General features: G+C 38.8%; 1 protein-coding gene across 1 annotated transcript in view; it reads right to left on the reverse strand.

Moving 5' to 3' along the window:
- Positions 1-18,397, reverse strand: part of LOC107717037 (band 4.1-like protein 2) — a 109,260-nt gene that overhangs the window by 64,360 nt on the left and 26,503 nt on the right. The window contains exons 2-4 of the mRNA XM_016523681.1: positions 7,491-7,620; positions 5,340-5,732; positions 3,723-3,893 (exon numbers count right to left, since the gene is read on the reverse strand). Coding sequence (XP_016379167.1) covers positions 3,723-3,893; positions 5,340-5,732; positions 7,491-7,620 — 694 coding nt within the window. The remainder of the gene's footprint in view (positions 1-3,722; positions 3,894-5,339; positions 5,733-7,490; positions 7,621-18,397) is intronic.

The raw sequence follows: 18,397 nt of genomic DNA on the forward strand, positions 1-18,397 counted from the left end.
AGAAAGAGAAAGTTGGGGGGGGGGGAGAAACATGCATCAGGATAGTAGATCAGTGCATTGCTTCTCAAAGTGACACCAGCTTAAAATACCTGCTGCTGTCTGTGTCATTTTTGTCAATCAAACAACAAAAGACAAAGAGAAAAGAAAACCATTCACTGCTCTTGTTATTTCCAGCAAAAATGACTAAAAACGACTGTCATATATAAATTTAGATATAATTTTCTCTTGTCTTTTGTTGTTTGATTAACAATAACGCCACAGACAACAGCAGGTATATTAGGCTGCTGTCATATTAAGACCAAATGCACTTATCTAATATGGCATCAGACAATAATCAGAATCAGACAATAAGCTGTATTGCAATGTGGTGCAATTTGGGATTTAGGGATGGCACTAAAATGCATTGTTCACTTGCAGAACGCAAGCTTCTAGAGGGCGCATAAGTCTGAAGTAGTGAATTTAGGGAAAGGGGTGCAGAGCCAGGGGTGGTTTTGTAGGCAAACATTAATGTCTTGAATTTAATGTGAGCAGCTACTGGTAGCCAGTGCAAATTGATGAACAGAGGTGTGACACTTTTTTTTTGTCTCGTTAAGGACTACTCTTGCTGCCAAATTAGTTGCAGCGGTTTGATAGAACTGGCTGGAAGTCTTGCCACGAGAGCATTGCAATAGTCCAGCCTGGACAGAAGAAGAGCTTGAACAAGAAGTTGTGTAGCATGTTCCGAAAGAAAGGGCCTGATCTTCTAATGTTGTATAAAGCAAATCTGCAGGACCGGGCAGTTTTAGCAATGTGGTCTGAAAAAGTCAGCTGATCATCAATCATAACTCCAAGGTTTTTGGCTGTTTTTGTAGGAGTTATGGTTGATGTGCCTAACTGGATGGTGAAATTATGATGAAGTGATGGGTTTTATGAAACCACAAGCAGTTCAATGTGGTCTGAAAAAGTCAGCTGATCATCAATCATAACTCCAAGGTTTTTGGCTGTTTTTGTAGGAGTTATGGTTGATGTGCCTAACTGGATGGTGAAATTATGATGAAGTGATGGGTTTTATGAAACCACAAGCAGTTCTTTCTTGGCAAGGTTGATTTGAAGGTGATGGTCCTTCATCCAGAAAGAAATGTCTGTTAGACAAGCTAAGATGTGAGCAGCTATCATCAAATCATCAGGCTGGAATGAGAGGTAGAGTTGAGTGTCATCAGCATAGCAGTGATATGAAAAGCCATGTTTCTGAATGACAGAACCTAGTGATGCCATGTAGACAGAGAAGAGAAGTGGTCCAAGAACTGAGCCCTGAGTCACCCCAGTAGCTAGATATTGCGACTTGGACACCTCAACCCTCCAAGATACCTTGAAGGACCTATCTGAGAGGTAAGACTCAAACCACTGGAGTGCGGTTCCTGAGATGCCCTTTGCCAATAGGGTTGACAGGAGGATCTGGTGGTTAAACATGACATAAGCAGAGGACAGATCAAGCAAGATAAGTATTGAAGAGTTGGAATCTGCTCTTGCCAGTCTTAGGGCTTCAACAACTGAAAGCAAGGCAGTCTCGGTCGAATGTCCACTTGTGAGATTTACTGTTTGGTTTTTGTTTACTGTTTTTGATATTTACTTTATTTCAAGTATTTAAAAAGTAACAAAAAAAAAAAAAAAACCCTGTTACACTCAAATACACATCAGTATCAGCCTACATTTCACTAATCAATGCAACCTCTGTGTTTAAGTTTAAGTGTGTGTGTGTGTGTGTGTGCATGAACTCTACGTGTCCACATCCCAGCAGCAACAGCAGACAGTGAGGGTTTAACCTCTTGGGGGTGTTGACAGATGATCTGACCTCCAAAACACTTAAAACACCCACCGGATCACTGCGGGGTCAGAGGTCATCGCACACATCTGAACGCTCCTGTCATCACAATGACTGATCCATTAACAGCTCCTATTACACTTCTCCTGCAACTCCGATTTTATTTTATAATTATGAATTTTTAATTATACAATAAATATTTCAAATTATATATATTATGTATATATTATAAATACATTTTATTATATATAATGCATATACTTTATGCATTGAATATCTAGTTCATCCACTGAAGGGTCCATATTTCCATGAGAAACAGATCAGGATGGTGCTGGTGACACGACACACAGAGCACCCACACAGTAGTGCTGGGTTTATACCGGTTCATACCGATTACCGGTATTTATTTTTGTTATGATATTAATTTTTAAAATACCGCAATACGCAAGTATGTCACTTAAACAACGTTCAGAACGCGACACTGTTTGAAAGGGGTCCGTTTTCACTGTTGCACTGTGGTGAGGGAACAGCTGTATGTGTTACTAAGCGTGAAAGTTCTGAAACTGAAGCTGTAGAACTAATAGAACGTGATGACACAGAAGAACTCATCCACAATATCCACATTGACCGCCACAAATATCCACCGCCCCCTGCCATCAGCTCCCGCGTCTCACACACACATGAGCGTGACTTTAGCACTAGATTTAGCAACTTTCAGACCCTTTTAGCGGCTTTTTCCCATCGAATATTCATACTGACAAACCTAGCGACTTTTTTGGATAAACCTTAGCTATGGTTCAGTTGGAAGATTTCGCCAGTGCTGTCCCGCGAACGCGAGGTCTGACTTTCCCGGAGAAGTGTCACCTCTCTCGGTGTCTGTTCTGTGCAGTGAGCGGCAGAGAAGCAGCGCATTCAGTTAGCCGCACCGCAGCCGACTCGTCAATAAATGAGTACAAAACAGCGTTTCCTAGCACCTGTCGCTTACTGATTGTTTGGAATTATAAATATGAGTGTAGTTCGTCTGTTAATATCACATGCACTTTTTTGTTTGTTGTTTTTTTTAGTTTGTTACTCAGACGCAGACAGTGCGCTGCATGAGACAAAAAATAATATAGCCAAAAAAAACGCATAGCCGCTCTTTAGTGTAGATGCATGTTGATCTTATCAGACGATGCCGCGATTATAAATGAGAGTGACTCCTGGTTAACGTATTAAAAGGGGTCGTGTTTAGTCACTATTTAGTGTGGTATTTTTTGACAATATTTACTCATCATGACAGTATGATGTACCGATGTACCAGTATGATATCAAAATATCGTCATGTACCGTGAAACCGGTATAATTTTGAAAAATACTGTGATATAAATTTTTGGTCATACCGCCCAGCACTACCACACAGTCTTCATTAACAGTGACTACATTAACACTGCTGACAGATACAGTTATAATGAGTCGTGCTGCTGTGGAGCTGATGCTGTTGGGCATGTCAGATCTCACCTGCGCTGATTATCAGACTATATAGACAAATCCAACCAACACACACATATCTCCACCTACACAGCAGGCCTATTAACACCCTAAATTATCATACAGTAAATAGCAGTGAAACAGACAGACTGGAGAAGAGCTTTCAACTGAATGACCCGTCATCTGACCCCTCACCTACGGTCAACATGATGACTGAAAGCGTCCACACAGCACAACCACTGACAGACAGCTGATCACAATCAGACCACTAACATGAATTAGGACAGGAAATGTAACCAGACTAGATTGTGATGTGGACTTTAACAGCCATCCACCTCATGCAAGTGTTACCAACTCATTTGCTGTAAAGTAGAATGACTTCAACATCACAACATCCAGCCGCTAATATGCACAGACAGACAGACGGACGGACGGATGGATGGATGTGTCTTACCTCCACCTCACAGGAGAACTGGCTGCCATCCAGCAGGGTCACGTGACACACCACCATCTTCATCTTCTTGTTGACTTTGAGCGTTGACAGCACACTCGCCTCCTGCTGGATCACTTGCTCTTCCTCTTTCTTCTCCACCTCCGATTCGCCCTCTTTCTCCTCTCTCACAGGCTGCAGACACACACACACACACTTTAGGTTAACACACACACATGGGCACTCTCGTGTTTTCCAGTGGAGCGGATGGCTGCTGGATGATGTCACTGGGCGGATGCTGAAGGAATGGAGAGATGACTGATGGGTTTTGGCTGAAGCGTGTTGCGTAAGGAAGCGTTTATTCTGACGGCGTCATGTGACGGAGCACAAGCGCGTCTGGAGTCCTCCGTCATGTTCAGCATCTGATCTGGACTACAGTCCCATCACATGCAGGTTTTTCTGAGGAGATGATGCCTGAACGATCTGCAGTGAACACCAGAAGCTGCTGCAGGAAGTGAGCAATGAGCTTAACCAGCAGATATGCAGACGAGCTCCAAGAACACTGCTTGATTATAATGCAACAACATTTCTGAAAAATAAAACATCTAAAAGGAATGCAATTGTTTCAAATAATCCAATCACAGTCAATGTCAGGCATAACCATCTGAGTTGCAAGTGTTTTTTTTTTTTCTTTTAATAAAATATTGATAAAAAGTTTAAATTAATAAATAAAATCTTTGGTTTAAAAATTGTCTTAAAGGGGTCATATGATGCAATTTCAATTTTTCCTTCCTCTTTGGAGTGTTACAAGCTCTTGGTGCATAAAGAAGATCTGTTAAAGTTGCAAAGACTAAAGCCTCAAATCCAAAGAGATCCAAAGATCACAAATGCAGACATGGTTTTATGTTTACGCGGCGCGATGCAACACGTAAAAAAACAGTATATGTCATTATAATCAGTAACTATGTCCCCACTGGATGCAACAAATGCCTCGTTTATAATGGGTTTTAATGTTTTTGTGTGTTTTGACATATAAAATGTCCTTTTAAAACTAATTTTAAAACTAAAATTAGATCAGACTGAAAGATTAAAATGAATGAACATGACATGACAAAAAAACTGTGAAAATAAACACTCCATCCAGCAGTGTGAAATGAACTCATTTGATTCAGTCCAAGATTTAGTCAAATGTCTCCTGAGTTCAAGCAAATCGCTCACATGCTGCCGTTCAAGAGATTGGGGTCGGCAAGATTTGTAATGTTTCTGAAAGAAGTCTCTTCTGCTCACCAAGGTTGCATTTGGTTGCAAGGTTGCAATGCAGCATCATTCTAAGATGCTGATTTGCTGCTCAAGAAACATTTCAGATTATTATCAATGATGAATACAGTTTTTTGTGGAAACATGATACATTTTGTGATACATTTGATTTTTTTCAGGATTCTTTGACAAACAGAAAGGTCAAAAGAACAGCATTTATTTGAAAAATAAATCTTTTGACATTACAAATGTCTTTACTGTCACTTTTAATCAATTTAATGCATCCTTAATGAACAAAAACAAAAGCATTAATTTCTTAAAAAAAAAAGTGGCTTACTCCTGGTAGTGTATATATACAGACATATTCGTCCATGTTTGTCTCACCTGTGTGTCAGCACTGCCGATAGACTTCTCCTCCTCTGTCTCCTTCTCCTCCGGCTGCACCTGCTCTGCTCTGCTCTCCTCTCTCACCTCCTTCACCTCCTCTGTCTGCTCTGTGCTGGCGGTCGCTGCGCCTCCTCCGTCCGCCTCCTCTTTCGGCTGGCTCGTCTCCTCCTGCTCCTCCTTCACGGCCTCCACGCTCTCCTGCTTGGGCGGCGCTGTGCTCTCGCCGGGCTTGTCTTGGCTCTGGGATTTCTGTCGTTTAAGCCATGGAGGCAAAAAGCGGGAGATGCCCTTCTCTTTCTTCTGGCCGCCGGCAGCAGCAGGAGGACTGCTGGGCTCCGGAGACGCAGCCGCTTCCTGATCGCTCTTGGCCTCGGTGCTCTGGCTCTCCTCCTGCTCAGGAGCAAACACGCACAATCCTGGACTTTAATCGCTTCTCATTTTGATGAACCGGGATCGAGTCTTAAATCCCAAGAATCCATCTATGCTGTTCTCTGCTGATGTGTGAACAAAGCTTTATGTCTAGTGCATATCCCACCCAATTCACAATAGGCTTTGTGCTTTGTTACCTCTGATATTAAGAAGTCTCCGCTTTCAAATTCTGTCAGTTTTGTTACGAAATACAAATTATAAATGGGTTTTTGTTGTTCTTTAATGTGGGGTGAAAGATTGCTGTAGCCTCACATGACCCGATCATCTGTTTCTGTTCATTACAGCAGCAAATAAACATGAATGAACATCAGAAGAAACTTACTGAAATCAATCACATCTCATGTAATCAACTGATCAGAGTTTCAACCACAGTAAGATGTCAATAAAACAGCATGTAAAATGTCCATAAACTTATAGTCAGCTAGAAAAATACATTTGCAATTTTTTTGCTAAATGTGCATTTTATTACATATTCATAGCAATGCAAATGCTTAAAAACGATGTAAATAAAAGTTAGTACACTTACTTTCAAAGGTACTTCACTGTCTTTTCTGATCAATGGAATTGATCAATTAAACTTTAAATAAGGTGTTTCTGAATTATTTTTGCATCTCATGTTATTGTTTTACTTCAACCAGTTTATAATATCTAAATATTTTATATTGAAAAATTCTATTCATAATCAATTGCATTTATTTCTTTTTAATTTTGTAGAATACTATTAATACTAGTTATATTGTTTAAATGTGTTCCCTGGTATCTGGCAACCCTTCACCTGGAGCTTTAAATTTAGGGAGGGAAGAGTTCAAAAGTGACTAGAAGGAGAGCAGCAGTATACAAACTGAACATCAGCTACTGTTAATGCTGACTAAGAAGTTTAAACTATAACGGCGTATTTAACTCTAGGCCGGACTGACACACGCTCGCCTGTCACTGCGTCTTCTGCATCATTACATGTGACCGGTTAATTTAAACATCAAGCTGAGAAACATGTCGAATCAGAGGAGGTCATAACAGCTGGTTCCGATCAGTGTCCAATCGTTTATAGAGTTTAAAAAATATAATACGGGCTGTTGCATTCTCAATATTTCGTAATTTTGCCTCAGATACAGAAATGCATTCGCTTTAACAAGCAGGTTGTTCATTACCACGGCAACCGCTTGAATTTGATTCTTGTGTGTAAAAATTAACTCTACACGTAACAGGCAGAAAGATGGCGATAAACATTATTTAAGGCTCTCTCTACTCGTTACGACATTGATATTTGAACTGTTGTATTCAGGTATAATACTTATTTCATTTGATTGGTAAGTTATTCTTATTATACTTCTTATTCTACTTGTTTTTTATTTTGCTGTTTTAATTAGAAATTTCAAAAAGCTTATAAATTTTTTTTTTTTTTTGAAGTTAGAAAAATGCCAAAAGGTAAATACAAAATTCCCTGTAAATCACTTTATGGAGTCAAATATCACCTTGCAACGGAAAGGCTAATTTTTTTATCAGAATATTTGATTGATTAGAAGGTGCTCCTGAAATTTTTTAAATTAGCACAAGTGCTCCTAAAAAGAAAAATAAGCGTAGAGCCCTGTAATACAGTATTTATTACACACACTCATGTGTTCATGTGGTTCTGCTCACATTATTTACTACGCTGAGATGCCTGGTATTGTGTAGCTCTGCTCTGGCTGATTAGAGAGCATGCATTGACATCTGCTCTACCTGCGGTTGGTCGTTGCTCTCAGCGGGTTTGTCGGGCTGGTCTGTCTGCTGCTGGACTTCAGGAACCTTCTCCGGTTCCTTCTTCACGTCTGTCTCTGATCCCACCTCTGTCGTCATCACGCCCGGCACACTAACAGACACACAAACAACACGCCAGTCTTTAAAGACTGAGTTCATCATCTCAGATAAAATCTGCGGAAAACACACTGAGACTCAGAACTAGGGTTGGGTATCGTTTGAATTTTATCGATTCCGATTCTTATTGATTCCTAGTTTCGATTCCAATAAGATAAAAAATCCAATATAAAAAAAATTAAGTCAAACATTTAGATGTTTTTACAAAGCATTCTGTTGCAGCTGAATAACACGAGCAGGAATTTTGCCTATGCTTTGAAAAAAATACCACAGCAAAAACAACTAGATTAATATAAATTTCAAATATTAAAGTGTTAAAGACAAGTAAACAGTCAGTAATGAGATAGGAACAAACAAATCAATTAGCGATATCATAAATAAATACAACTGAACAAAATTTCAGGTACAGAAACTGTAATTAAAAGTTTAAAAACACTGCATAGTTTTCTTTTCATAAATAAAATATAGATTAATCAATTAAAGTTATTAAATATATTCAGTCAAGATCAGTGAATGATTTTCTCTTGTTCTTTGATTAATATTAATAACAGGCAACGCGTTTATTAGGCTGCTGTCTCTTTAACACCGAACGCACGCAGATCTAAAAATACTGTACATGTGTGTTTTCTTTCTCATCTGTTTACGTTCACGTAAGACAAAAACGGCTGTGTTTATGATGATATACTGACGTAGTTTTCTGCATATTGGTCGACAAATATGAAAGAAGTCAGTTTCGGCCCGGAACAACCTTTTCTACAGTGGAAATACACGGAACGGTTCGAGAACGGACACAAACCGGGAACCCGTACGGCGACCGCTGTTCTCTGTGCTCGCACTTGCGCAAACAGGGCGCAAGTTCTTTCCGTTCCTGCACTTAAATCGCATGCACTTAAATATTTTTTAATCACATTAAAATGCGAACGCAGGAATCGTTAAGCAGAATCGAAATGCACGCGTCTTATCGAATACCCGGTTCTTGGAAATTTGGAACCGGTTCTAAAATGGAACCGGTTTTCGATACCCAACCCTACTCAGAACACCTTCCACACACTGAACTAAACTACAAAACACAAGAAAAGTTTGATAGCAGTTGCTTTTCAGTTACTAATAATAAAAAGCCAAATGCTACAATATTTTTTCATATAGTACTTTGTTTCATATACGTTGTATAATAGTATTGATTTATTAAACACAACCGTGATTGTAAACTAATGATGAATGCTGAAGAATCTCCATGTTAGAAACAATAGTTTATTTCCAGATCCCTGATGTGTGACTGTTATGATTGTTAGAATGTATATCTGATACAGCTGTATTTTCTATTGGATATGACAGCAAATGTGTGGCTGTATGCAGGGCCCTATGATTTCCACAATACAGAAAACACGAATGGAATCCAGTCCAGAATCCAGAATGGAATTTACAATACAGCATGGAATGTCATGGAGTTTGGCATGACGATATGGACTAGTGTCTGTGAATATTAAAGCTCAAAAACACTGCTATTGAATATGAAGTCCAGCTGTCCTGTGTGTCTCTGTGTGAATGAGGGCTGCAGCTTCATATACTGTGACTTAAAGAAATGGTGACACAAATATTACTATTGTACGATAGAATATACTTCTCAAAGTATTATTATTATTAATATAAGTAATAATAAAAGGAATACACTTTTTACATATCTTTTTCACATCTGTTTTAATTTAAACAGTAAATCTGTTGTGCAGCTTTTCGTAGAAAAAAAAGGACTCTATCATTGTAAAAGTGTTGTTAATCTGCTACAGTTTTATGTAATCAGTGGATGAGATACATTTTGACTACTTAATTTAAGTACACCATTATAGGGCTGAAACGATTCCTCAAGTAACTCGAATACAAAAAATCAGAGGCAAATTATTTGCCTCGAGGCTTCATTTAATCCATTTACTGTAACTACACACAGAACACTGTGTTTCCCCACGGACCATTATTACTGACGCACAAACTGATAAACACTGGACATATTTAAGACTGTAAATCAATATGGTGGCTAGTTATGATAGCCGTATGGTAGCTATGTTTTGTGAAAGACTAAGTGCCATTCATGTTGATTGTCTCATTCTCTCTCTGTGACACACACACACACACATTATCTCTTACACACACACACATTTTTTTTTTCACCATTGCATAAATTAAAAAGCCAAAATGTGCTTTTTACTGTTTTGTCTTGCTATTCAAAGAAACAAAAAAAATCAATTACAAAACAACAATTTCAAAATATTTAACACTGAACATTTTTAACATTCTAGCAGACACTTTACCAATAAAGCACAATTTAGCTTAAAATTAATAAGTTAGTAAAATAATATATTTTGGCCATCAGACCCCCTTCTTGAATCAGGCATGTATTTTTTACTGTACAATTGCAAGCAGCCTTGCTGAGAAGAGACTTCTTTTAAAACACTAGAAAATATTACAGATCCTAATTTGAACACTGTGTGTGAATGTTATAATAAATGTATTAAAACAGAGCTGTTGTAATGATTATTATCATTATTATTGTCTTACTTTTTATTTTATTTTACAGAACAACAGTAAAATTACAATACTAACATTTATGAATGTTGATAGAGTTCTTGCTTTTTCTCAACTTTTATTTTGGCGGAAACGCGCAGGAAGACCTCAATGCTTATTTTTATTATGAATATGTCGTACGTATCGCATTGTACTCTACAATGTATCAGCGCAGATTTTCCTCGCGCTTTGGACTTTGAACCCTGGTTAACAAGCAGATCTGCTGCGAGGTCGTGCAGCGCTGTCAGAATACATGCAATGCGCGCGTGTATTAGAAAACATAACGTTCTGCAGTTTATTTACTAATTGTTTAAGGCCATTTCGCAATTTCAATCATCATACAGTAACCAGCAACAATCACCCCTTCCTCTTCTCATTGAAGACATGCGATGCAGTCATAAACAGTCTCTCGCTGTCGGTGCTTGTAATGATTTTTGCATCTTTCTCCGACAGTTTAAATGCTTCCACACTGCTGACATGTGTGCTGCATGTGCTTGTAATGATGTTTGCGTCTTTCTCCGACAGTTTAAATGCTTCCACACTGCTGACGTGTGTGCTGCATAATAAAGAGTGCGCGCCTCTCACTCTGCGCTGGGTGCTATTTGATCGCGTCATATCATTGTTCGGTACAATTTATTCGGTCTTTTCGTTTATTTGGCCGAACACCGAAAGAGCTTTTTTTTGCTATTTTCGGCCGAATAATTTCGGTTGCCGAACATTCGGTGCATCCCTAATACTTGATTACTAAAATAATCGATAGCTACAGCCCTAGACCATTATATGGAATCTAGAAAAATTTAAATTTTGGAAAATAAAATGGATTTTTGTTTGATTTAACCATTAAAACGGAATCCAGAAAAAATAAATAAACATAGTTAAATAAAAGTTATTCATTTTATATTTTCGTAGAGCCATATATGAGCACTGAGGAACGGTAAAAAAAGTGTATTATTTCTGAGAGCAGACAGTGTGTGTGAAAACTGCAATGTCATGAAAAAAAAAATCATATCTATCATCATGTGGGGGAGTCTGAGACTGTGAGAGACAGAGAATCAGTGAAGAATGAAAAGCATCAAAACACTCTTTCATGTTGAATCAAACCCCACCATGAGCAAACACACAGTACTGAGTGTGTGCGTGTGTGTGTGTGTGTGTGTGTGTGTGTGTGTCTGAGATCCACTGACACACAACACAAGCTGAACAAACACACAACGCAGCGCTCACGACACGACCCACGATGCACTGCAGGAACATCAGCAGCTGCCGGCTCGATGACATCAGCAACACTGAAACCGGTCAATAACTCACATCCTCCACGTTCAAACTAGGGGTCGACCGATTATCGGCGCCGATATTAAGCATTTTTATGATTATCGGTATCGGTCATTTTCAAAACCGATTCGCAGATAAAATAACTTAATTTTGAAACGCGCTATTTGGCTCTGATGCAGCCTGTCAGAACTCAGCACTCTGTGGCCTAAAGCAGTCTAGTTCAAACCATGAGAGAAATCTGCAGGTCAGTGTGTGAAAACATCTGCAGATCCCGTCCTGGGTCGCTATAATGTCAGTACAGGCCTGAGTCATGATCAACACTATAACCAAAGTTACACAGAAGAAAACACAGTCCTAGATCACATGGCATTGTTTTTATGAAGTTTTTGTTTTGGCATGTTGTTAAACAACAGTCACGTCCATTGAACTTGCTGTACTTCAGTCCCTCACAGCCTTGTTTTCATTCCCGCCAAAATGAAACACGGCACTCTCCTGATTCTGAATCAGATCCACTGCACATGTGTGCTCAAATCAATCTCACACACACACACGAACCTCAGGTTCACCAGGACGCTCATGAGCGCAACATTCCCTCAAGATGGGCTGAAAGAGAAGAACTGGAGGAATTGTGGGAGTTTCTGAGAGCACACAGCTGTTACAACACACAGCAGAGAGGCGTCCAGCTGACCCTCGGCCAGGGGAAAACCACTGACGCAAGCACAGCACAACACTACAGCAAACACACTGGGAGAGAGAGAGGAGACATGCGTGACCTCATCATCATCCTCAAACACACGCATGTGACATGAGTGTGTGCGTGTGTGCAGGAGCAGCCACTGGGTCAAAGTAATACATGCACACACATGCTATTAATAGTTTGAGCTCAGTATGATTTCATTTTAAAACAAATTACTACCTTTATTCATCTGGATGCATTAAAATTATCAAAAGTGACAGTCAAGACATTTATACACTGAAAAAAATGTTTCATTCATCCAATTAAAAAAAATTAGTGTAATGATTCACATCTATATTGAATGAAACATTTTTTTCAGTGTAGTTACATAATTTCTATTTCAAATAAATGCTGTTCTTTTGAACTTCCTATTCATCAAAGAATCCAAAAAAATAAAATGTATCGCAGTTTCCACAAAAATATTGTGCAGCACAACTGTTTTCAACACTGATAATAATCAGAAATGTTTGTTGAGCAGCAGATCAGCATATTAGAATGATTTCTGAAGATCATGTGACACTGAAGACTGGAGTAATGATGCTGGAAATACAGCTGCGCATCACAGAAATAAATTACACTTTAACAGATATTCACATAGAAAACTGTTATTTTAAATAGCAATAATATTTCACAATATTACTGATGTTACTGTATTTTTTATGGCTTGGTGAACAGAAGAGACTGGTGTGTTTCCTCAGCTAATTTTTCTTGCCAAATAGGACTGATTTTTCCTTGTTTTTCAAAGTTGCTGCTAGATGTTTAATAAAGCGCAGAAAGCGCTCATCGTTGTGGGTTTGATGGTGTAACTAGGGCTGCACAATTAATCGAATTTCTAATCACGATCACGATTACGGATGGCACGATTACGCAATCGTTCAAAGCCGCGATTACAAAAAAAAACAAAAAAACTACATTATTCTGCGTGCTTAAGAGGCGTATTTAGAGCATGTATCGTTATGAGAGGCGAATCACGACTTTTAAAGGGGTCATATGATGCGATTTCAATTTTTCCTTTCTCTTACAAGCTCTTGGTGCTTTCTGTAAAGTTGCAAAGACTAAAGTCTCAAATCCAAAGAGGTATTCTTTATAAAAGTTAAGAGTCAACCACATCTACCTAAAACGGCTCGTTCTAACACGCCCCCACATATCTACCTCACTATGTGGGAAGATTTGCATAACGCCGCCCAAATGTTCACGCAAAGAAAGAAGGCGTAACTTTTATTCTCACTGTAGTATTGTTGCCACTGCCGCCATGTCCTGAAGACGCTGTGTGCTTCGTGCTGCCGCCATGTCGTGAAGGCACTGTGTGATTCGTTGTGAAAGCAAAACTACTTTGTTTGGTCTTCCAAAAGAGGACGATATCCGCTTCGTCATGCCTGGAGCTGATCCGTGCTGGTCGCTGAGGAAATACATCAACTTCACGCTGTTGATCGTCGGATCGGCTTTCACCGTGGACGAAGCAGAGTCCAGCATGGGGTCGTCACATGTGGTTGCCGCAAGCCCTCCGGACGCTCCTTCATCGAATCCGCCGGCCGCGCCGTTCTCAAGCCCCCGGCCGCCGCTCACTCTAGCCGCTGTGTGTGACGCTGTGTGTTTTCATTGTGAAAGCGAAACTACTTTGTTTGGTCTTCCAAAAGAGGACACGACTAGAAATCAGTGGTTAACTTTAATAGTAGTGTGTAGGCGTGTCCTTATCAACGACCTGATTATCCGCTGATGCATGTCTATCTCATGTCACGTTAATTTCGTAAACGTGTGTGCTGATAAAGAAACAACTTCTGACAACTTGCGACAACAAGTGTTGCTCAGAATCAAGCATTAGAACCGAAAGAAAAGCTTCATCAGTGGTGTGGAATTATTTTGGATTCACGGGCGATGATGTCGAGCAGCGTGTTATACTGTGTAAGTTATGTCGAACAATGGTTTCTGCACCATCAAGCAACACCACGAATTTATGCAACCATTTAAAATTCAACTACAGAGTGCAATACAAGGAGTGTCTGAAGAAAAAAAGCACCAAGTGATGCAAGAACTGCTACACAGACACCCATCACGAAATCGTTGTTTTGTACTTCTCCGTACCCGGCAGGTTCCCGAAGGCAGATTGAGATAACTGAAGCGATCACGCATTTCATTGCAAAGGACATGGTGCCAATTAATTCAGTTTGCAGCGTGGGGTTTAAAAACTCATAAGCACACTGGACAAGAGATATGTCATCCCCTCCCGCAATTATTTTTCTCAAGTTGCGCTACCTTCACTTTATGCAAAATGCCGGGAAAGGATTGAATCAGATCTGCAGAAAATAGAGTTCTATTCCACCACGACTGATTAATGGTCGAGCAGAACTATGGAACCATATATGAGCCTAACAGTTCATTACATTGATGAAGAGTTTCAGCTCAAAAGCAGATGCTTGCAAATGTCCTATTTTCCACAAGATCACACTGGAGATGTGATTGCTCAAGGATTGAAAGAGATGCTGGCTGCCTGGGATTTAAAGGAGGAGCAACAAGTCTGTGTCACAACAAACAATGCAGCAAATATAGTGAACGCTGTTGCTATTAATAAGTGGAGCAGACTCCAGTGTTTTGGACACAGGCTGCACCTAGCAATTGGAGAGTAGCCTGCTATTACTTAATATTTATTTATCTAAAAATGTACATATAATACCATTATTATGCCATTGCAATATCATATGTACTTGTCTAATAATATGCAGACCAGGGGTTTTCAAATCCATTCCTGGATTATAATGCATTCAGTGATAGAACAGTGTAGCATGCAACAACTTCAGTGTTTTATATATTGTAATAATGCTGTTATTTGATAAGTGAACTATAAACTATAACTATAAACATGTTTTTACAACTATAATATAAATTGTACTATTTTACAGTAATTAGAAATTTTGTCTTTAATTGTAAATAAAATATATAGCTTTAGTAAACTGTGTGTGTGTGTGTGTGTGTGTAGAACATGCTTTGAAAGATGGACGGATTGACCGTGCACTGAATGTCTGCAAAAAGGTGGTGGGGTGCTTCTCCTATAGCTGGAGACGAAGGAGGGAGTTGCCCGAGGCCCAGAAAGAGCTCAAATTACCTCAACACAAGCTCAAGACTGAGTGTCCAACGAGGTGGGGCTCAAAACAAGCAATGATTGCCGCCAGGGTGTTGGAACAACAGAGTACCATTTCTTGTGTTCTCTCCGCGGACAGAAAAGCCAGACACCTTGTCCCCACATGGCAGGATGTAGAAGTCCTTGAGGCGGTCAACAACTCCCTTTCTCCACTTGCTGAATTCACTGATGCTCCTTCAGGAGAGCAATATGTAAGTGTATCATATGTGAAACCTGTTCTTCATTTGTTCAACAACAAAATCTTGGCAGAGAAAGAGGGAGAAACAGAACTGTCAAAATGCATCAAGAAGAAGATCCTGGACTACCTGAATGAGAAGTATGATGGTCCACAGACTCAAGAGACTCAAGAGTTGGCTCAAGACATGGCTTCTGCAATTGATCCCAGATTCAAGCTCAAGTACGTCAACGAAGACAGAGTTGAAGCTGTCAAGAATCGTTTGAGAACTGAAATGGCATCAATATCTACAGTCATGAAGGTAATAATTATTGGTTGTGTGTGCCATGTATATAATATAATTTTATTTGGGCCATTTTCAGTATTAATTTAACATTAATAAATAGTTCTTACTATACTATCTTTTATGAGTTAAACTAAATTTTTGCCTTTGTTTTATTAAAAGCCTCAACCATCTGTGAGTGTGACTGTTAGAGAGGAAGCAGAAGACCAAAATACACCAGCACCAAAGACCACCAAAAAAACAACGGGCAGCTTCTTTAAAGTGGATGAGGACCACAGAGCAGCAGCATCATCTCTCTCCAGTCTCCAAGACATGGCCATAACTGCTGAGCTAGTCTTATTTTCTCTCTGCTGCTGTTGATAGTGAGGAGAATCCTTTGGTCTGGTGGAAGGAACATGCAAAACAATTCCCAGCACTCTCAAAGTTAGCACAAAAGTATTTGTGCATTCCTGCCTCAAGCTCTCCCTCGGAAAGAGTATTCAGCACTGGAGGAAACATTGTGACTTGTTTACGTGCATCCCTAAAGCCTGAAAGTGTAGACAGGCTTGTGTTCCTGGCCAAAAATCTTTGACATAAAGTCAAACTTGGTGTTGTTCATTCCTGAAAACTTCAAGTGTATTTATGGCTTGTGTTCTAGGCCAAAATACTTGATAAGGCAAACTCAGTTTTTTTTTCTTTCTACAGGTTATCTTGAGTTTTTCCATTGTTTTAATTTTAGTATAACATTATTATACCATGCATATTGCATATTTTTACTTTTTTTATTTAAAGAAACCAAACCAATGTATCGTTGACATTTGTGGCAATGATAAAAGCAATAAAAGTTTTTCAGGAAGAGTGTTTTCAGCTTGTTTTTTTATTTTTATATAAAATTATGGCATGCAGTTGCTTCAAACAATGGTATAAAGCTATTTAAAACATCAATCAATGCAAATTGTGATAATGGTAATTCATTGTGACTTGTTTGCGTGCATCCCTAAAGCCTGAAAGTGTGGACAGGCTTGTGTTCCTGACCAAAAATCTTTAAAAGTCAAACTTGGTGTTGTTCATTCCTGAAAACTTGAAGTGTTTTATGGCTTGTGTTCTAGGCCAAAATACTTGATAAGGCAAACTTTTTTTTTTTCTTTCTACAAGTTATCTTGAGTTTTTTTCATTGTTTTAATTTTAGTATAACATTATTATACCATGCATATTGCATATTTTTACTTTTTTTATTTAAAGAAACCAAACCAATGTATTGTTGCGGCAACGAGAAAAGCAATACAACTTTTTCAGGAAGTGTTTTCAGCTAGTTTTTTTTATTTTTGTATAAAATTATAGCATGCAGTTGCTTCAAACAATGGTATAAAGCTATTTAAAACATAAATCAATGTAAATTGTGATAATCGTAATTAATAATCGCAATTACAATTTCAAGGGAATAATCGGCAATTATGATTTGTCATAATCGTGCAGCCCTAGGTGTAACAGTCATGAACTCACTCCAGCAGCTGTTCCTCTGGTCAAGACTCAAGACAAACACACTCATGATGGGTTTTAAAGTCTACATGTGAGTGTCCAGCTGACATTCAAACTGATTCAAGGTCAGCTCTCATAATCATAACGTCTGTTTCTTCCTGCTTATCCTGACACATAATAACATCACTGTATCACTATGGATGCACCGAAATGAAAATTCTTGGCCCGAAGCCGAACAAAATGAAACACTGGGCCAAAGGCCGAATACGGTTTTTCACGTTTTTCCCCAATGTATTTTGCCAATTTTTTTTCACCATTACATAAACTGAATAGCCAATATGTGCTTTTTACTGTTTTGTCTTGCTTTTCAAAGAAAAAATAAATTACAAAACAATTTAAAATTATTTAGCCTACTTGACACTAAACATTTTTAACATTCTAGCAGACATACCAACAAAGCACAATTTAACTTAAAATTAATAAGTTAGTAAAATAATATTTTTGGCCAATTTTTGAGACCCCCTTCTTGAATCAGTTATGTGTTTTTTACTGAACAAATAAATGCAGCCTTGCTGAGCAGAAGAGACTTTTTTGAAAACAGACAATATTATAGATCCCAATTTGAACAGTAGCCTATGTGTGAATTTTATAATAAATATATTAATAGTCGGGATGCTCCGATTGATTGGCCGGAGATCGGTATCGGCCCATAATCACATTTTATGACTCAATCGGTACTCACTGCACTTGGCCGATCTCACCAACCGATCGCAATTTGATGAAGTCAACTCGTGACGACGTACATGATGCGTGGGGACATTAATGATTTGGCGCCACAGTCATGTCATGGCTGGTGTGGAAATGCTATGACGTTTCGAGAAACAATGAAAAATTTGCTATTTGTCGTGTATGTTTTGCATGATGATATGATGAATGGATGGTTCATTTTTAACAGCAGATTCAGGGATGTTAGAGACTAGAGCTGATCTGCACATCACGGCACGCGTCTGCGGCTCATTAAAGCCTGTGTTACGGCCACCGGATTTATTTTTGATAAATAAATGAAAAACAGGTCAGTGTATATATATATATATACATATATGACTGTGTCTGTGAATATTAAACTGCAAAAAGACGATTTAAATACGAATGTTCT

The sequence above is a fragment of the Sinocyclocheilus rhinocerous genome, unplaced genomic scaffold (assembly GCF_001515625.1).
Source record: "Sinocyclocheilus rhinocerous isolate Xijiao unplaced genomic scaffold, SAMN03320098_v1.1 scaffold210, whole genome shotgun sequence".
NCBI lineage: Eukaryota > Metazoa > Chordata > Actinopteri > Cypriniformes > Cyprinidae > Sinocyclocheilus > Sinocyclocheilus rhinocerous.